The sequence below is a fragment of the Passer montanus genome, unplaced genomic scaffold (assembly GCF_014805655.1).
Source record: "Passer montanus isolate IOZ18808 unplaced genomic scaffold, ASM1480565v1 scaffold32, whole genome shotgun sequence".
Lineage (NCBI taxonomy): Eukaryota > Metazoa > Chordata > Aves > Passeriformes > Passeridae > Passer > Passer montanus.
The window spans coordinates 6,488,200-6,510,147 of record NW_024367930.1 but is presented as its reverse complement, the minus strand read 5'-3'; the positions used below and the strand labels follow the sequence as shown (position 1 = coordinate 6,510,147).

At 39.7% G+C, this 21,948-nt stretch overlaps 1 protein-coding gene across 26 annotated transcripts in view; it reads right to left on the bottom strand.

Annotated features, from left to right (window-relative positions):
• The window catches only part of ARPP21 (cAMP regulated phosphoprotein 21), a 197,417-nt gene that overhangs the window by 31,322 nt on the left and 144,147 nt on the right, over positions 1 to 21,948 (bottom strand). For all 26 annotated transcript variants that reach the window (XR_005628159.1, XM_039715082.1, XM_039715089.1 and 23 more), the window contains 5 exons: positions 21,317 to 21,547; positions 16,824 to 16,993; positions 15,195 to 15,299; positions 12,546 to 12,803; positions 5,075 to 5,201 (listed from right to left, as the gene is read on the bottom strand). Coding sequence is in view for 25 of the 26 variants with exons in the window: in XM_039715082.1 (XP_039571016.1) it covers positions 5,075 to 5,201; positions 12,546 to 12,803; positions 15,195 to 15,299; positions 16,824 to 16,993; positions 21,317 to 21,547 (891 nt within the window). In the remaining variant the exon portion in view is untranslated. The remainder of the gene's footprint in view (positions 1 to 5,074; positions 5,202 to 12,545; positions 12,804 to 15,194; positions 15,300 to 16,823; positions 16,994 to 21,316; positions 21,548 to 21,948) is intronic.

The window sequence follows — 21,948 nt, the reverse complement described above, 5'->3', positions numbered from 1 at the left end:
ATCACAATTTTGAACTTAGACTGAAATTGCTCCAAACTCCTTCTTGATCTGGTCATATTATTTCACTAAATTATTATAAATTTCAAAGCCTTTCATCAACATTAATGAGCATAGCACTACACTTGAGTATCTAGGACAGTAGGGCTCTGTCCCTCCTATTCCTGTCAAGCCTCTGAGAAAATGAAATTCACCCCCCTTGTAATACATTTTAGGAGCAGAAGAATCTGCTGAAAAGAATAGCACTGAACACAGATGGACACCTTCCATACAAATCTGTTTCAATAACGCAGTGAGCAATTACTGTTAGAGAAACAGTTTCTTCAGATAATTAGATACTTAAAAATTGAAGTTGTTTATGTTTATATAAGCAGTGAAATTATAGACGGAATTATGCAAACAAATCCATCATGGACCATGAGCTCCTGTCAGGTTGCTAATGAAGGTAGAAAGCAGCAATCTTTCTTTATAAGGTTCTCTAATGACCATGATAACAAACCAATTTTGTTTTTAGTGCTGCACATTTCCCTTCCCCCATTTTTTTCCACTAAGTATCAGCTTATAGTGACAAACGCTTTCAGAAGACAAAGAGGATAAAAGAGGCTTGAAGTTAACACTCTTCAATTATGCTGACACTGAAATGATTAAATTAAGCAAAAATTTAGTATTTCATTGTCTATTTGACTTAGATTCCTAAACAAATTTATGGACTCTGTTAAGGTACACTTTGTTTTCACTTAAAATTTGTTTCAGAGATGCATTTAAGAGACAATTACCTCTTCTACTTTACTGGAAGCTGTAAAGACTTATAATACTCCTCTCCATCAGGAACCTTTTCTTCAAGACAAACACTTGCTGTTTACAGAAGATCCATGAACACTGGTTAAGAAAGGACTGTACATCCACACAATGTTCAGATATATACTTTCCTCACATAAGGACCATCTTTGTTTACAAGCAAATCTGTTGCTTTTAGGGAAAAAAAAAAAAAAGAGAGATTTCCTATGCTCTCTGAGTCTTCTCCTGATATCTGGGCCCTGAAACAAGTTTTAATGGCATTATTTGTTGATTCTTGAATGTATGAGAAATCCTAACATCATTACATTAATTGCCAGAATTACAGAACAACAAATTATGTCAAATAACATCTTCTTTTGTCTGAAACATTATAGTATAAAGTTTTGGCAGGAAAACTTACTATCAAAGTACTATAGATCTGAGCTTTAATCTCCGCAAAAAATTATTTCATTGCTGATGCAAAACACACTCCACAGACATTTACCTTACAACTGCGTGATAAATCAAGCTAACAGCCTCTTAGAACTAGGCCCAAGCAAGAAGATAAATATTATTTTATCCATAAAATTTCTCCTTCACTCTGAAATTATCTGGAACATGAGGCAAACATACAACAATGAACTAGATAATGAAAAAAAATCATGTAATTTGTTGCTGCTTGCTCATTTGTGAACAGAAATAAGAAGAGTTGCATATCCAAAGATAATACTCATGTATTTATCCAGCTCATACTTATGAAGCACTTCAGAAAAATCCTCAAAGTGCTCAGCATTTGCTAAAATGGGAGAAAATAGAGACACAGATATAAAATAAAACATTGCTGACTTCTTCTGTCATGACAAAATAGAAATAATTACTGATTTATCATCAATACATCTCTATTTTTCTACTCAGACAGTAACTAGGATCAGTCTATCAAAATAGAGATAATTACTGAAGAATGAAATACTGATGATGCCAGACATGCAATTTACAGAGTACTGCTAGATGCAAATACAGAAACAATATTTTCTTCCATGTGCTTACAAAACTGGGCACTGCACAGTATCACCTGTTACAGAGTGCAGAAATGGAAACAGCAGCATACCCAAATGGTTTGAAAAATGAGCATACTGTTTTTGAGAATACCTGCCTGAACACTCCATAAGACTCCACCTATGATGTCGTACGTACGCTGTGGTGTGACAGACACCAGCTCAACCCTGGCCCCACACAATGGCAACACTTTGAAAAATTTTGCACTGAGCAGCTCTAAACACAAAAATGGTGCAGAAAAAGCATAATGAAGAAGAGCAACAATGGCATGAATGATAAAACGGTATTTCTGTTTACAGTGATACCACATTTTGGCTTGAATGGAAATGAACATAATTCAAATGGCAGACATTTGTACAAAAATCTTCATGGGGGACACTGTACTAGGCTTCTGCCACTTAGGCAGAAATAGGCCACTTAGGTTCTCACATAAGCACTTAGGCAAATAAAAAAAAAGGGGCAAATAAACACATAAAATGTTTTCAGCCTTCTCTCCAAATGATTTATTGCTGCCAGAGCTCTAATCTAATTTTAGGTGAGCTCATCCTTTCTTCTGCCCTGGAGCCACTTTAACTCAATATTGCTCTCCTTCCAGATCCACGAGAGAGTACAGGCTCCCTCAGCCACCACAGATGCTGTGCAGACATTTTACTTTAGCTGTTTGCTGTAAAAGTCATCAATATCGCTTCATCCTGAAGAGACCTTTTCTTACAAAAATGAAAACAAATTACTAATATTAGATGAAACTTTGACCTCTGCATCCCAAAGTAGGGGAAGTAAGATCTGAACTCTTTCTTGTTGCTTTGAAAGCTTCCAAAAGCTCCTCCAGGCAGGCAAACTTTTAATTTTAATAAAATATTTCCTGAGCTGCCAGGCTGAGGTTGCCTCCTTGCTCGCCCTGCCGTAGGAGCCAGCAGCAGGTCCAGGCTGCCAGCTGGGCTCCCGTGGGCCTGCCTGCACCGCAGCCATCCTCTCTCCAAAGCAGCAGCAAGTGATGTGAGGTCTTTGGGGAAACCATTTCAGAAATCATCTTTTCATCTGCCTCCTTCCCATCTGTTCACCCTTCCCATCCTCAGTGTTCCCATACTACACTGTTTCACAAACACTATTTTCCATGATAGCTTCTTGTTCCGGCCCCTTGTTATCCCTGGCTCGTCATGTGCTGATCTGAAGCTAAGTCTGTGAGGGAAAGAAAATGGAAGTCTGAAACACTTGCTTGCAGATTGCTACTTTCTGGTCATACACAGCTATTTGTTTCCCAAATACCAAGAGATGCAGTGGAATGTAAATCTGAACAATTCTTACACCACCTCCAAAACAAGATCTGTAGGGAACTGCAATCGGCTTCCTGTCACACTTACCACACGCTGGGACCATGACTAGGAAAAAGGATGTATCAGAGGCCAAAGGCATGAACTAGCTTGCAAAATTGTTCTCAGACATGTCTCAAGATCTGAGAATAGCTAAACACTTAAATCATCACCACAGCAGGGAGTGTAAACTGTAGACACAATGTTTTCATTTTTAAACAAGAGATAAAAATAATGCTTCCAACTGAGCAGGCAGCTGAAAGAGTGAATTGCAGGGAAAAGACTGATGTGCTAGAGATTTTACACAAACTCCTTGACTCGTGTTTTCCAAACACGTAAGGAAAACTATGCAGTAAACACTGAAACAAAATTAGCATTTGCATCTCTGCATTGTCTGAACTCAACAGCTCCTGCGCTACAATATATCTTTAAAACTAGGATTTTCACACAGCTGGATCTTCTCCGGAACATCACTCACACATCAGACCATCTCTTGTGCACATCACTTACCATAATCTCCACTAGGTTATAGATGTAGCATTAAACTGATAAATATGGTTTTATAACAACACAGTAGATGCAGATAATGCCATCTAAGTTGATTTGCACTTTGTTTCAAGGATCCACTATATAGAGATAATAAATATGGTACCAGACTGTCAGGCAGGAGAAGCTAGAAGAGACAGATGACCTTTGTGCAATACTTCACCCTCGTCTCTCTCAGGAATGTATAAAATGAAGGTATGAAAGCAGACACAGTCAGTCACCACTGACACTGACCAAAATGCCACCAATTTTATTAGAACACAGAACAGCATAAAAAAAAAAAAAAAGTAATGAATTGCTTAGTTATAGCTGTGTTTTCTGTGTCTTTGTCTCCCTAAGCGCCTAAGAGAGTGGAACAAAATTGCCAGCAGTCACATTACAGAGATAGGTTGACAAGCTGGATGACCCCATAAGTCTTGTTCGCATCTCATGTCTGGGCTCTTGACTTGCATCTTAAATGACTTCCATATCAAGGCTATTGCAGGGAATCTGCTTTGCCATTCTAAAGGGTTTCTGCCAAACTGAGATCGAATGATGAATGCTTTGTTCTACCCGGCACATCTGGAAAAACAAAACCCACCCCTCCACCTCCTCCTCCTACGCCTGGAGTTACTGTTTGAGACATGCAATGAGGGAAGGTGTGCACTGAAGAAACAGATAGGAAATAAATAAATAAATAAATCTCAAACACCAGAATTGTTTATTCCCTTGAATTGCGACAACTCCTTGACAACCACAATTCCTGCTCTCTCCCAGACCACACCAGCCCAGCTCCCCCTCTGTCCCTCTTACTCTGGAGTCATCCGGAGTGGCATGACACAGCAGGAAAAGAGACCGGTTCACTGTGAGACCTGCTACTCACTCTCTTACAGTGTAACGGCCCCCCTTCCAGCCGCACGGCACTGCGGGCAGCCTGTCCTGATGGACACCATCCACACACAGCCCTGCTGCTCCTCAGGGCCAGGGACAGCACAAGGTGGTGGAGAACAACCTTCAGCATCACAGAAGGCCTGTCCACCATGCAGGGCGGTGCAAACACTGGAGGAGTTCCCACGACGGAGGGCAACCACAGTGGTTGGCTTGAACGTGCAGTGTGACTGCTCACAGCAGCTCCCCCCCAGCTCTCTCTGTGCCCAGCCACTTGGAGCATGGACACTGAGGACACAACAGCACTGCATGCAGAACAGTAGGGATGGAGGATGCAACCCCTGTTCTTCCATCGCTCGGGATGTCCAAGCAAAAGGTTTCTCAATTTGTAATTTTCATTGTATTTTCAAACAGAACAGCAACCAGCTTTCTCCTCTGCTGTTCAGTTAGAGCACAACCAACAGGTCTCACCTGCAAAGGCACTGTGAGGAGCTGAAGAAATGAGTACCAGATGTACATACCTGCTTGCTGGGCAGTCTGGGGGATCTGTTGACTCCGCTGTGCGTTGTACTGAACTGAGGCAATGGGTCTGTACTGCTGAGTTGTTGAGGTAGAGTACTGACCAGATGGGTAATAATACACTGGCATCTGCAAAGAAAGGGAACAGTAAACTCTAGAGATCAAAGATTCATAAAATAGAACAAAACAGGGAGGGGGAGCAGAAGTTCAAATCAAGCATATGATAATATGCTTGGTAATGGCAATCAAGAGAAGAGGTTTGCCTCCTGTCTCTTCAACAACTGCTGCTTGTTTTCAGCTGTGCTAGGAAAAGGACTATCACTGCCCACATTTATTTTCAGATATTTTAAGAAATAGGAAAAAAAATTTAACTGAAAGAGAAAAAAATATAGGATTCATAAAAAACTACATGTATATACCAAAGAAAAAAAATCACAGTAACATATCAAAAGCTGCAGAAAAATAGATGCAAACAACACCTTCTGTATCAACATAACACATACAGACAGTATATTGAACCATTAATGGAACTTTGAAGAAAATGGTCCAGTCAAAGCAAGGAATAGCAAAGTGTACTACATGTCATTTTCACACAGGTGAATGTGAAAGTTTGAGGGTGACTGGAGCAAAAGATTTTTCCTATACATGCCACACCATTGTTACTGAGACATTTGAGCTAAACAGCTTTCAACTGACCCTTCACAAGTTCAAAGCACTCAAAATTTTTCATTTTCAGCTGTCAGAGATACTGTAGGCATGTGGTAGAGTTTGGCAATGTATGGTATGAACGGACTACAAAGGGACACAGGCTTAGGAGAACACTGCTTTTCTCTCAACGTCTACCACAGTAGTCAGTATTTCTTAATAAATCATAGAATTTTTTTCTCACTTAGTGCATAGCATTTATCCTATATAGACATATGCACAGAGTCAGACCAAATGCTTTTATTTTTTTCATGCAAAAACAAGAACTATTTTTATCACATTAATTGCATGGAAGAAATATTCCTGAAACAGATAATTCAATTTGATCATCCATAAAGTTAGCAGAGTAAAGGTAACTACTGCTAGGACATCATAAGAGAGATCAGAAATTTTCCTTGGAAAATTTCCAGTCTCAGATGAGGAAAAAAAATGGCATAGACAAAAAAGACTAGACAAGAATAGGCTATGGATTGCTACTCAGGCAAGTAGAAGCCTACTGAATGGGTAACTGTGGTGGGAGAAGAATTAGGATTAACGAAGCTGGACTGGGTGGTGTCAGTGAAGTTAACCCCGCAGACCAACTGACAGTCAACAGTATCTGTCAATCAAGAGGCTGAACACCCATCCATTCTTCAAGGTCTATTAATTTTCTTTTCAAACAATTGATTTTTCCTCCCTCTCTCTGTTTATATCAGCCTGAGTCAAACAAGTATGAGAAAAACAAGGTTTTGACTGGAAAATGTTGTAAGCTACCCTCCCTCCAGACAATACCAAATGAAACCTCATGGCTACTGCCTGCCCTCGGGCCATTTGCTTTGTTAGTTACTAATGTAACAAAACCAAAATGGCTTTGTAGAGTGGACACCACCATTATGAATTTGTTTCTCTGCAAAGAAAAGCCACAAGGAATAGGAAAGTAGGCCCACATTTAAGGTCCAAAATCATTCTTTAAGCAGTTTAAACTGTGGCTCAGGAAAGTTTAGTTTGATAAACTGATCTCGTGGACAGTTGATTGTTTTCAGGAACACTCTGCTACAGCAGGCCTGAAAGAAATGAGGAGACCCACTCTAAGTCAAGTCAATGCAAATATTTGATTCAGGCTTGGAGCAGGGAAATGGAACAGACATTCTTTCAAATATTCTTTATTTTCTATTAACATATTCTACAAACTAAAGAATATTAACCTCCTGTGGAAATACTCTCACTTATCCTGCCAGCAGCTTAATCTCACTTAAAGGATTTATTTTATGTACCCTCAACTTCCTCATTTTCCAGTGCAGAGAAGCCCCTAGATATTTAAAACAACATGAGCATTTGGCAACAATGAGAATTATCTCTTTGGAAATGATTCTGTAGGTATTAACTTTAAAACATAACCTGAAAAATCTAAGTTTTGAAGTCAGGTTTATAGTTGAATCAGCTGAGCAAAAAAATATATACACTCCTTTATTTTCACCACACACATAAAACCTCAGCATTAGTCAAAGGGTTGTCTCCCTTGCTTTCATTTTCTCAATTCACTGGAGTACATTTGTTATGGAACCGACTTAAAAGTTTATTAGAGTGCAATCTAGCAGAAAAAAATGTTAGTAGTAGAAGGGTAAAAAAAATTTTTTTTTTCACTTATAAAGATTAATGGAAGAATTAGACAGTAGTCATGCAGACATGACATCAAAACAATAGGTTTGGCTTTTGATGGGATTTGTTCTTTTGGTTTTGTGTATGTGTGTGTGTGTTTTGTTGTTGTTTTTGGTTTTGTCAGCTCATTTTTCGTTTGGTGCGGGGTCAGGTTTGTTTTTTAAAAGCTCACATATTAAAAGAAGGGCTTGGTGTAAAATATAAACATGATCTAAAATAGGTCTTTTATGCTTGAGGGGCTTGGAAGGATCCATTCTCATTTATCTGGAGTACATCTCTGTGTCAGTAGTTGAAATGCTTTTTCCTTTCTGATTCTACTTTGTGAATGGTGGAATTAGAGGGATCAGAGATAACAAGTATCACTTACATCTTCTGCTCTGATCCTCTTGAATTTTTTACTTTCTCATCACATCAGTGTTACTAAAACATTTACTTATGTGCTCTTCAACAAAAAGCATTACATTTCTGTAGCAGCCAGCCAATATGCCAAATTATACCTGAGTTGCATTCCCATGTGAAATGCACAATCCAACCTTCAACCTTTTGCTTGTGAAACATTTCATTTACAGAATCAGAAGGTTTCTACGGCACAAACAATCATGCCAATGAAGCTGTATTGTTATCCTAAAACTAAAATAAATTTACCAAAAAAATGTTCTTCTAAGATTATAACCTAAATAAATGCCACCTCCTTTAGTCTAAAAGGATAGTTTTTTGATCTTAATCTTTGACACTGTAAAAAAGAACTTTTTAGTATGTTTTTTAATAATTACCTTGTTTGTAGGCTGACCATTCCACTGCATTCTAATTTTTCTCTCCTATACAATTTTAACTTAAATTGTAACAGGACTGGGCATGTCACTTCAGACACACTCATGAAATGGCACAGTCAGACATTACTTTCTCCTCTATCTAATGTGCTTTGTCCCTAGATGATGTGCAGAGACTCAGTGCATAATTGGTTTTCTGCTTTGTTCTGTCCATATACAGCCTGGAGCCACTATGAAGCTGGATGCCTCTCTGGATGCTCTCCAGCAGCACCCATGAAATTCATTGGTATATTGTTTATTTCCTCATGGCAGGGTCAGGAGTCCACACACACTTCAGGATTATTTTACTTTCATAAACTGCCTCCCTGCTGGCTTACAGCTTGATTCAGCCACGGGACATGGGACTGGTGCTCTATCTTCTCTTAAAACTGATATTATGCTGATATCCAGACAGGTTTGGACTAGCACCTCCATCCAGCTGCTGACACCACTGCTAATGCCACTGATACAGTCACATAAATGGGAGTGAAGAAGACAAGTGATGCATGGACACATGAAGGTGCCATTTCTTCCCAATATCTAACTGACAGGGATCAGCCATTCTGCAAGGTCTTTTACTCCCTGCCCCTTGCATAATAATTACAGTAGCAGGTAACAAAAAATAATGTCTTGTAAGATTATAATCTTACATTATAATAAAGTCCTCCATTATAATTTTCAAATATCATCAAGGAAAGCCCTGCTCATTTGCAGTGACTCTCCAACCTTCTTCATAACAAGTTTCCTTGAGGAGATATGCTATGAATAAAGATTTTGTCATAGGGTCATTACAGACTCTCAAGGAGAGGCCTTCTGCAAAGAGACAGATGATTAAAGATGACACAAAATTAATGATGACACAAAACTAATTCAGGTGAAAAATCCCTCAACATGTTAATTACATCTCCAGGCCTCTCCAAGAATTAATGCCATCTCACTTTTGGATATCATTTTGCCAGTATACCTTCCAGAATGAGTCAGGGGTGAAAATAATTTTTCAGGGAGGACATCCCTTCCCATTGACATAATATGAATATTTTTTTCACTTTTTCATTTGCAGAGGCAAAGACAGGTGCCATTGATAAAGTGGTACTGATAAAGTACTACAAAGCAGAATGCAGACCCCTGTTAAAGCGTTTGGTCCATTAGTGCTACAGAAAACGATCAGAAAGAGAAGAAAATTGAAAATAAAGAGAGCAATAATATATATGTTTGATATTCATGATAGAAAGCAAACAGGCATTTGCTGCTAAAAATTCCTTTCAGAAAACCCCGGGTAACATTTGGGATTTGTTTTGGTTTTGGGGTTTTTTTGGGTTTGGATTTGTTTTGGTTTTTTTTCCCTTCTAATTGGCTGAACAAACAGCAATCCTTATTTTCAGTTGCTTAGATGATGACTTTGTTGTCAAGCTGGGGGATACCTGTTATGAAAGAAGAAGCAAAAAGGAACCCAAAGGTTTCTTTCACCACTTCTTAAGCACGTCATTTCAAACTCAGTCTGCTTCTGCTTTAATACAGACCGGGAGAAAAAATCCTGGAGAGCAGCTGTAGAGCCACATTTAAGTGAACTTTAATAGAAAAGCTAGTAATTTAAATGCAGTATTATTGGGTGTGTAGGCTTGAAGCATTTCTTTCTCCTCCTTTCAGTTCCCAAAGAAAATTATCATACTCACAGGATCTCCACCCAAGTTTTCACTGCTATTTTCCAACAGCATACAGGGTATCACAGCCAACCTCATCAGCAGTGCATTTACAGGAACTAATTAGCCATTAAAGTCATGCCACTTTTATACTGGTATAAATTCAATAGCAACATTTAAGATATAAAAGTGCTTTTACATTGATTGCATTGCATTGATTAATGCATCACATAATGTTTTGCTTCCATTACCATCTTTATTGCTTTCTTTTTTTCTCAGAGCCTGCCTCAGACCACCTGCTATGGTGTCTGAAAGCAGCCTTACTATTGCATCTAAGCCCCAAAGAGTAACAAAGCTCACTCAGACTAACAATAGCCACTGCCACAGAGAAGCTGAGCCACAGGCAGGACAAGGATTTGGGATCTACCTGCCCATGTACAGAAAGCTAAGCTCCCAGGGCAGAAGAACTACTATTTCCCAGGGATTCACTCTTAGATTTTATAAGAGGGATCCCCTATTTGCCGTACATGTGCTGAATGCAGTATCCAAACCACTTTCTGGGACTGAAGTTAATGTATTAAAACTCTCTGCAGATGCAGAGAGTGCTCTCTCTCCCTTCTGGCAGAACAAGGCCACTGTGCTTTCAATAGGCAGCAGACACCAAACCCTGCCATGCCCTCCTCCACAGGTATCTGACAAGGATTTTTTGGAACAGCAACAAGCTGGAGATGGATGTTATCTGCAGAACTAGAGGAAGTTGACAGCACTGAATTTCTCACCTTTCTACACTTCCCCCTGAGGACAAACCATTCCACAGTGAAATAACTGAAGTTGTTGCAAAGCCAAAATATATTTTTCTGCTGTCAATAACTTTCCACTGTGTTAAACTGTAGGAGGAAAGCAGTTGAGGAATGGACAGTGACCATTAGACACACCAGAACTGTACTGGTCCTACAGCAGCCTGTACATGAAAAAGGCACCCTCTCATCACTTGGCCTGTGAAAAAATTAATCTGCCTCTCAGTAGCACCTGTACAAGGATTATCTTGGAAAAGAGCTTCACCAAGTAACACTGCACCGTGCTGAGTGAAAACCCTGCGCCCTGCTGTGCACACAGGGGTGAAATCCAATGCTCCCACAGCAAGGCTCAGCCAGGGGCAGGAGCAGTGGGCAAAGCTGCCCAAAGCAGCCTAAGCAAGGCAAGCCAAGGCAGGTCTAGCAGAGACCCCAGGGCGAGCTGAACATCTGGCCTCACCCGAGGGGGGAAGCAGCTGGTGTGGGGTCCCTTTCAGGACAGGCAGCACCATCCTGCAGCCCACTCAACTCCCACAGCAAAGCCTGGCTGGCAGAGCTGGGAAACATCAGTGCCTGCTGTGGTGGCAGCCTGTCACACGGAGGTGCTCACATTTACCTGGTTCACTAGAAGTGTTGTGAGGCTGGATTAAATGATGCTGGAAAACACTGAGGGCACCTGGGGGTTGTACATGAGGACTAAAGCCTGGACAGCCTCTGCTTAGGAGACACAATCTACATGGAAGATGGATTCATCAGGGAATTTTGCTCTTTAGGTAATTTTTTTTTTTCTCCCAAATTTAAAAAACCCACCAAATCTGCTACATTTGGCAAATTGTGAAATATTTTTCTAGCAGCATTTTCAATTTTTTGTAAAAGAAGTCACATTATATTGAACTTCAGCTCCTTCAAACTTGTTTTTGCCAAGCCTTCTTTCAGAAAAAATAGCTGCACATTTTTTAACCACAGAAATTATGGATTGCACAGTCCTTTATGGGATGTCAGCATCCAGTAGTCCTTAGATTTCTTTTACTCTTAATTAGTGATCTAATTAACTAGATCCGTAGCCCACTTAAAACACTGTAACAGTAAAAATTCTTCATTCCTATGTCAGTACTGAATTTCATTAATAAACACAAGTGGAAATTTTCAGTGAGAAGCAGTAAACAAAAACCGACCAACCAAACAACCACTTCCAATAAGGTTTACAGTGAAGTTACCTTAAAAGAAATAATAAAGTTTTTATTTTATTTTTATATTTTTTCTTCCAAAGGATAAACTTAAAACAAAAGAAATACTATTAATACAATTTAAAGTAGAATATAAATGAAGTTATTTATAATTGGATAAAGAAATTTGTCTTTTTAATGTGTATGCCTTGAAAATTGGCCAGAAAGTCATCTGTGCATTTTACTTCTTGACAGTAATCACTTTCAATATTCTGTAAAGGTACCCAGGAGACAAGCAGAGATGTTTGGTAGTGAACAGTAAAACATAATCAGTCTTCAGGAAGACAGTTAAAATTACTGATCTGTGACACCTCACATGTTCAAGTCAATTAAATATGATTAACGACTACCTGGGCTGATGTGCATTTTGCTCTTTTGGTACATGCACAGGGAAAAAGGAGTGTGGGCATTTACTCTCCCTCCTCCTTCATATTCATGTGCAGATGTGTCATGGAGTACGAACATATGCTCAGAAAACGTTTTGGAGAAAGGGAAGGAAATTATGAAACCCAGGAAACAACAGAGGCATTGCAAGTACCCTGCTGCCTAAAGATCGGCCAAACTTTTACCGGGGAAAAATAAAAAATAATCTGGAATTTCTATTCCCTTCCTGATGCTGTAAAGGGCACCATGCCCAAGGGGCAGCAGAGGTTTTGCCTACCTGAGCAGGCGGCGGTGGCTGTTGCACGAAGCCCTGGGGCGGCGGCTGCAGCACCTGCTGGGACACCGGTGCTCCTGAACCCGTGAAGCCTCCTGGGGGAAGCTGCTGGCTTGGGGAGGCCATGATGTAACCTGTCTGCTGGGCAGGCTGCTGCAGGATGGGCGAGGGGTACACGGGGCCAGAAGGCGACTCGGGGTTGTCTCCTGATGACTGGCGGCTTAAGCTCATCTGGTTAAACTGCGCTGTCATGTCATCCCGCTGCGGGGCAGAAGGCAGGAGAAGAGGATATAGATGCAGCAGGCGCATGAGTTAGCAAAACAAAATAAGGGGGAAACGAATCACTCAGCTCTGATCCATGCCAAACTCTGCAAGGGTGTCTACAAAAATGGAGCCAATTAAAATGAAAATCACCATAAATGCTTTGACAAAGACTTTAGGACGACAAGGTGAATGGCATCATTTGGCAAAAAAGCCAATTATTTTGGCTCTTTCCCCCTGCCACCCTCACCTTTAATTCCAAAATGACAAGTGAACTTTACAGTGTTCAAAAGAAGACATTTTAAATGTAAAGGGCATGAAATTAAAATTATGGATACCTCTATCCTCAAATACAGAATTTGTCAGCCAAACTCATGCTGGTAATTTCACCCTTGTTTCAAATTGATCCCAAGAGGAATTCAGTAGGATTCAGCTGCAGATCTTTCCCTTTTTGGACTGCTTTGAATATCCAAGGTTATAAACATAGAGAAAGTTAAAATACAAAAAAAAAAGCTAAGCCTAATGTTGCTATTTCAAGGCTTTTTATTCTGTGTTGAAGAGAAAAAAGTTCTATATTTGATTGAAGGGGGAAAGAAAATAAATCTGTGGTAGGATAAACGTACTATAGAAAGTCAAGGGACCTAAGCTTCATTACATGCTAGCAATAATACATGCATTCTGAACTGTATCTGTTCATTCTTGCAAAAAGATTAATGCTATTCAATGCTCTCAAGTTTATTCCGTGAAGGTCAAAGATTTACAAATGTGGGTGTGGTTCTAGGCATCTTCTTTTGTGCCCATAAGACCTTTAATTACTCAACTTAAACTCCATTGTGTGCTAATATGCCATTACAGATAGGAAATAAGCACCATAAAAATGTTCTTTTTTTAAAAGAAGCCTCTTAATATTGTTAGCAGCCTTGTGATATGTACTCTCCAAAACCATCTTGCACAAGCGTTTAATATCCAGAAATGGCAAAATGTGTTAAAAACAAAACAAAACAAAACGTTTGCTTGTGGAAAGCACTTCTGGGACTCACCCTCACGTAGAGAGACTCACACTCACAACTGAGAGCAGATGTCATAGATCAACATTTTAAACACTACTGACAGATCATCAGGTGGTTTATGGAAGTAATGCTGTTAACTCTACTGTCATCCTACATTCATATTCAGACACATCACAGAGTTGTCTCTGTGAAGCTGCTCCTTTAAAAAGCTAGGATATTCATGATCAGAATGACAAATTACTGCAAATGGATTCTACAAGAAACTTTACTGAGCCAGGAATGCCTCTAGATTTTCACAAAAGAGAAAAATATCTTCAAACACATATAATCTGTGTAGTGTTTGTATAATGTAATGTGTATTGAAGATAGTAATTCAGATGAAGTTTCACTATTAAATTAACCAATAAAAGTATTAACTTTCTTGTGACTGTCACTAGGGCAACCTGATATTCCTGCAACAGACTTTTCAAGATAATTAGCATTAAGATATGCAACTTTTGTTAGCATGGAGTATTTCTTTTCCTTTAAATGGTATCACTAGTCATTAATACATTATTTTATCTGCAAGGATCCATTCAGCTTTGTTTACATATCTTACTCTAACTATGTGACGTTGGGGGGGGAAAAAAAAAATCAATCTTGTTTAGGATTACTAGACCAAGAGTGAAAAACTCGTGGTGCCTCTTTAAAATGTCAGCTTCATTTCAGAACAGTATAATCTTAGCCCTGTAAGCACCAAGCCAGAATCAGACTCCAGAAGAACACTCTATTTATTTTCATTATACACATCCATTGGTGTATTGTCATGATGTACAGCACACCACACCTGCTGCAGCTGGTTCAGTGCTACTCTCCTTCCCAAGGGGAGTAGTTACTCTCAGTGCTACTCTCTATTTCAGTGCTACTTTCCTTCCCAAGCCCTCTGATATCACCAAGGAATAAATCCAGGCAGTGGGTTTAGTATATGGGTAAAAAAATATAAAAGAAAAATAACAATTTGTTGAGGTTTCTTCTCCTGTCTTTGCGGACATGAAAGAGGAATAACCCAAATCTCAACTATTCAAGTTAGCAATTTAAGGTCACTTGGCATTAAGTGAGGAGACATAAGCTCCTACCGGCAGGCAGAACAAAATATTTTCCTGGAGGGTCTACTAAGCAGGTAGAGAGCCCTGCTGTAACATCTCCCTTCAGGTTAGATAACCAGAATCAGTGGGAATGCTCATACAAAATCCCTGTCAGTACCAAAGCATAAAGGTGAACAGGTATTTAGACAGAATTCTCATGTGGGACACCTGTTAAAGTGCTCCCCAGAGGCTCTTGGACACACATACTCACACCTCCAACTTCAAGGAAAGAAAAAGAAATAAGAAATCTTTAGTACCACAGAAAACTGCTGTGTTGGAGAGACCGGCAGGAGATGCTGGGGAGGATAAGAAACTGCTGGATATTGGACTGACTGAGAGGATGGCTGCATTGTCTGAACAGGCTGCAAAACAAGCAAAGGGAAAGACAGTAAATTCCACCAGAGAAACATAACAAGCACCATCACCACCACCTTTGTTATTGAGAACAAAGATCTCAAACACAGCTCTGAAAATACAGGTGACTCATCACCAACCAGCCTGAGTACAAGAGGTCAAGTATTGTCATTTTAGTCTTCATATTAGCCTTATATCAAACAATTATTTATTACTGATATTTCTGCCTATTGTTGTGGATTTGATGGCTGTTAGATTAAATATAGCCAGAGATATACCTTCTTACTCATAATGTGAGGTAAAGCCAAATTATGATTCCACATTTAATTTACAGAGATAAAAACAGAAAGCAGCATAACGTAAGTGTATATTTGAATTTCACTGTTATTGACTGATTTAACTCCAAGTGTGTCATAGGCAAAGGAATAATTATTGCAAAGCTGCTTTGGGAGAACACAAGAGTTTTAAAAAATGACAACGAACAGGCTGTGAATTACCAACAGACAGGCCATCAGCTCAGAGCAGATGTTTATCTAAGCAAAAAAAACCAATTTTCCACAGCACTATTACCTTGGAATAGCTTTAGTATTCCTTTCATTTTAACCTTTCATATAACTTCTTACAGGTTTGGTACTATCTCTGTCTTCTAAAACTGTGAAGACCAGATCAACAAAAAAGAGCCATAACCATGTAAGTCCAAACCCAGCAAAATCAAAGCAACTTAATTGAATTCAAACACTGAATTTCTGTGTAACCTGGGATGAAGCTGTGCCAAATTATAAAGCTACACAAGAACCACAGTAGATCTTGGCTGCACTGTGACTAAGCAGGATATAGGATTCTTGCTTGAGTAGTTTCGAACCTCCGCCTGCTCTGCCCTGGGAGAACAGGCATGCAATCCACAAAATTAAGTTTGAACCAGAGCCAAACCCTGCTGCCCATGCTCAGCCATGTCTGGCCATCCACCACAGTCAGCGCAGGGACCAGAGAGCCAACACTGCACTGTGCTCAAACAAAATTGCTCTTCCTGTTGCAGCTCCAGAACTTCTGGCTCAGAGCAGGATCACAGCCAGAATGTTAGTGCAGGCAGAAAACCACCAAGCTGGGACAAAGGTGCTTGGAGAGCACTCACAGATTGGGCCCCATACAATTGGACATGAAAGGGTCTGTAGAGCTCTTGTACCTTATTCTTTGATTCAAACCCACTGCTGTCAAAGGAGAAATGTCCCTGGCTCTTTGGAGAGAATTACAGACTACGCTGGTTTGAGAATGAATGGTTCAGCTTCCACTAATGTGTGAATTTTTCAAACTAATTTTATGGAGACATGCACCAATATGCTTAACAGTACTTTTGAAAATGAAATCATCCTTTAGATAAAATTGAAGATGTAATCTTCCCTCTCCATCTGTTTTATCCATGTTGAAAAGAACATCCTGACATTTGGTCTAGCTGCATTCCTCCCTTCTTTCCTCTAGGTCATTCTTCATATCCCCAAGAGCTCCTTCTTTTTTTCCAATGACACCACACCTACCTGTGTGACAAGGTGACTTGCCATTTGCTGCTGTGGCTGTTGAACTTGCTGAGGCTGCTGGGGTGAAGGCTGCTGTTGAGACTGTCCCACCACCTGGCTCCTCATTGTCTGCTGGCCACTGGGAGGATTGTATATTGCCGGCGTCCCATCAGGATTTACAAATGGTTGACCTGAAACAAAACACCCGGCTCTTGCTGGACACTTTTAAGAACATACTGTTTTCTGTTTTCTGAAAGCAAACAATTTTGCTTTAACTGATTGCTCTTTAGCTGACCTGCTACAAGAGTAAAGCGTTCATCACTCTTAATATCTCATTACAGTAATTACAGTATCAGAGAGCTTTTATTATTTTTTCAGGCAAGACAGCAGGTATTTATTTCAGCAGCATGATTTTCCAAGGAATGGGTGGCAAGTTACCATGGCTATAAGATGATTCAGATGCTATGGTTACTTGAAATCATTCAGTGATGAATCAATTAACATTAAAATTGAACTTTGGAGCAAACACTGAAGGTAGAGAATGTTCCCTTACATTTTCCTGTAACTCAACAGCAGTCAAATGTACACAACTGCTTCTGAAACAATACGGTTTGTAGGAAAGGGGAAAAAACCAAACCCACTCTTGTTGCTAATTTACTTACACATTCTCATAACACAGAGCTGTGCTTTTGAGAGCTGTGCTCTATGCTTAGAGGAGCTAGCACTCCAGTTTTCAAGGAAACAACATTTAAGATGTATTGAAGAATCTCCTATATACAAGACACCTTTTCAGAGTTCTATTAAGCTATTGAACTAATTTTGCTTCAGATAATTAAGCTGGGGGAAATAATCTTGCAAAAAACAATGTTTGTTTTAAAAAAAAGATTTACCCAAGTCATTGTCTTGAAAACAAAAAATAAATGGTATTTTTCAGTAGGAAAAATGTTTTCCATGGCCTCAGTTATCTTTTAACTTCCATCATAAATCTGTAAATCAAAGGAATTATGAATACTTCCCAGAAGGGAAAAAAAAAGTAATTTTAGCAATGATGCTATAACCTTTGAAGTAGGTAAATAAAGTATGAATATCTGAGATAAAAGAGAGATCTGGAGGAGTTCAGTGACTTAGAGTAACAGTGAAATATTGAACTTCTGATTTGTACCCTACAAAGGATCTCTATCTGCTCTAGCTACTCTTCAGCTTTCTAGTTTCTCCTTCCAATGAATCATGGTCAGAAATGCATGAAGAATACTGATTAAAGAGCCTTGCCTTCTCTCTCTCTAAAGCATTAAGTTTCTGGATGAACTCAACACCACATTCATGCTAAGAAAGGTCATGAGTGAGTGGAAAAGAAGCATGAGGCAGTTCTGTGTACTGATTTCCTGATTCTTGCTGTGAATCCACTGGGTGACTATGACGTGGACTCCCAGGCTTTGGGAATCTCAAGCTCCACAAGTACTTTAGAAGACTGAGTGAGCAGGATAATATGGTCCCAAAGCCTGTGTCAGATGCTAAAGGAAAGGTAATAAAGAGAAAGAGCACTTCCTGTGGCTTAATGAAAGATGGCAGAACTGAAAGTCTAAAGTTCCAGCAACATTTTTAAAGATAAAATAAAGAGAAGACTTCTCATGGAGAAATCTTGAAATCAGAAATGAAAAGGAGAGATCAGAAGGTAACAGGGAAGACATTTGTAAGTTATGAACTGTGGCCCTGACAGAAAGGCAAAGATTGCAATGTCATTTCAAGGAGTACGAATGAAAAGTAAATGCTCTTAATTTTTCAGAGGGGTTAAGGAAGAACGTGTCAAGAAGAATCCTTTAAAGGGTAAAGCAGGCTGATGAAGCAAGTGAAATGGAGAGCACAGCCCCATAAATGGTTCTTCGCCAAAGCAATTAAGAAGTGTGACTATCTGAGGAAGTAGAAGGGTAAAGCAGAGGAAAGAAAATAAAGGAAACTGCAGATATGGAAAAGAAAGTGTGGATTCCCAACACCTGGTAAGGAGCAGAGTTATACTCAGAGCAGGAGGAAATTGACAGCATCTCTGGATGCCATTAGAGGCTTTCACAGTCAGTGACTACGTAGTGTGAAAGGAAGGAAAGATCTTTAAAGGACACGGTGTTATGATCAAAAGAGAGAAAAGGACTGGAAGTAGCACTCTGCAAGAGAAGAAAGAGCTAAAGAATGGTATGGCATAGGAAAAGAAAATCTATTCATTACAGGAAACAAAGATCCTTTTTCCTTTTCTTTCAACTGTCTTCTCGTCATCTCTGTTTCTGACAGCATCCATCATTTTGATAGTTGATCACAGCATCCAGCAATCTAAATTTCCTCCCCATGGAGCTCCTTTTGTAATGTTTCCCTAATAAGATGCAAAGATTCTGAGCCCAAAGAGTGACAATTTTGCAGAATGTATTTTGCTGCATGTGAAAAACACAGCAGATGCCAAAGTAGAGTCTGACTTCCATCACGAGGTAGCAGCATGAAGCTAGGAGTGTGAGACAAGAACTTCAGGTTTTTAAAGAAATCTGCTCTCTCCATTACTTTATTATGCATATATTTACATGGGAGCTGCAGAAACAAAACACAAGAAAGAAACACAAAATAATATATACACAAAAATATTTGCTTCCTGAATGTTAAACGTACAAACATGCATGGGTTTCCCAATGATGCATCTGCAGACAGAGGCACACAGGGAGGGAAGATAAGGTGCTCTGGTCTAGAGACGGTATTGAAAGGCATTATACCTACAGCAGAAAAAAAACAACCCACTCCTTGTGTACCAGGCAAAAATCTGAACTAGCTGCTGCAATTTGCTAAATTGACAAGACAGATGTAGATCTTCCTTTTGCACAGCTCTTCTTGCTTTCGAGTGTGGTGAGCTCCAGTCTCTGTCCTTGCCAGGAACAAGCCAAGGAACAATCTTGGCCAGGAACAAGCAGTATCTCTCAGCTGTTTGTGGGCTCCACACAACATAATTTCCTTTCATTTGTTTCTCAGTCCTGTCACATGAATTACGGCTGACTCCTGCCTAGGCCTGATGAGTTTTGTATGGAAAGGGACCATATGGTGGAATACAAAATGTTGTTTTCTGTACTGACCAAGAAATTTCAGTGTTTCAGACAGAACTGTCATCTACCAGAATAGAAATGAGCAGATGAATATTATGATGGATCTTTTCCTTGCTGACACTATCAGGTTCTCAACTCAATAATGCAATAGCTTGGAAAAAAGTACACTTAAAGAGTAAAGGCTTTAGAAGAGTGAAGGATTGTGCAAGTTACTAAGTCACCTTTCTGGACAGAACTTATCGAACACATCACATTCTAATCTAAGCAAACAAGAACTCCTCCTTGATTTTAAATATGCTGATACATATTGATCAGCCCCAGATATTACCATCTATAAATATCTGTGGTAAGATTGGATGAAGATTTTACCAAGGCTTTTCTTAAATGCTGCAACTTTCTTGACTGAACTATGGACAAAAAAATATTCTTAGTAGTGGATGCACACATAAGCTTCAAGCATTTCCACCAAAATAGTGGAACACAGGGATGCATTACACATAAAATACAAGTTATAAACAAAAATCCCCAAATAAAAAGCTCCTGAATGTTCTTTAAAGGACTTTAAAAAAATGTATAGCTTAACCCTCAGCTCTCAGTATAATTTCACTACTGGGTTTTCTTGTTTTAAACCCAGTATAACGCAGCTAAAGTTGACAGCACAGCTAGCTGTGGTCACTGGAATAGTCCAAATTACCAAAGAAGCACCACACCCTCAAACTCCCTGAACCTTCTTAACACTGATAGTACAATATGGTGGGGAGTAACACCATAATATGATCCAGACTTCATCCAGACCAAGGTGGTAACAAATTGCCTTTAGTTTTCACCAAGCACTCAAGTTCAAACTGAAGAGTTTCTGAAGTGCCCACAGCACTTGGACACTTGCAAGTGCCTCATTTGTGAGCTGCAGTGATGAAAACTATCAGGAATTTAAGAGTTACATCTTTCTCTTATCACAAACTTCACAATTTAAATACAATTGCTAATCATATAGCTCACATAACATTAATCCTGAAGTGCAGATTCAAATGCAGCCTTTAAGCCTTTTGAAGTTGTGCTGTTAAGCACAATCTCTAAGAATGTGATGTTATATTTTGGTTGCATCATATCTCAGCATGCCTGATATAGAAGAGCATCTGTCCTTATTGATGTTAACAGGATCTCAGAGGATTCACTGACAGCCAGGGAGCATCAGGACTGCTGAATGATGAATATCCTGCCTGGGATGGAGCAAGAGTGTTTTGTATCACTTCCCACCAGCTATGCCACAACAGCCTCAGAAATCAAATTTAGCTTTGCCTGCACATTTGGAACCACAATTTGCCAATCATTTTCATAAAGTGCCTCCAGAAAAATACATCTAGAAACAAGAAATCTGCTGATTCAGCAGCTGACATCAGAAACACCAAAGGGCAGAATCAGGCAGGAGGGAGCTGTACTGACCTGTGTGTGGGTTGAGAAGGATACTGCCAGGCGGTATCCCTGCAGCTTCAAGCGGAAGAATGATATAGCTGGTGTTGCTGGGGGCCACCTGGCCACTCATCCCGTTCTCAGGGTAGGACACGCTGCCTGAAGAATTGGCTGTCACCCCAGGGACAAGAGATGCACTTTGGAGAGGCTGATGTATTCGTGACAGTGATCCTGAGGAGCCAGCACTGCTGGAAGACTCTGAGCCTAACAGGGAGACACAACCACAGCAGGAAGAGGGGTTACAAGGAACACCAGTCCCCATCAGATAGGGCACATACCAGGACAGCCTTCACAGACTGCAAAGGCATGCACCACTCCATGTCCAGCTACTAGGAGAAGGATTTTCACTCCCAGTACTCAGTGGTCATTTTCACAATCCAAAAGCCCACTTTCCTCATGTAACATTGGCTTCCACCCAGCCAATAAACAGATTTACCAAAGAGGAACACAAAATCCTTAGCATGTATTTATAATGCCAAGATATCAGTTCATAAGGCATAAAAACTAAACATAGTGTTCATAAATGAAAAAAAAAAACCAAAAACCAAAAAGCAAATCAAACAAAAATGCATTCTCTGCAAAATAACAGCAATGGAGTTATCAGT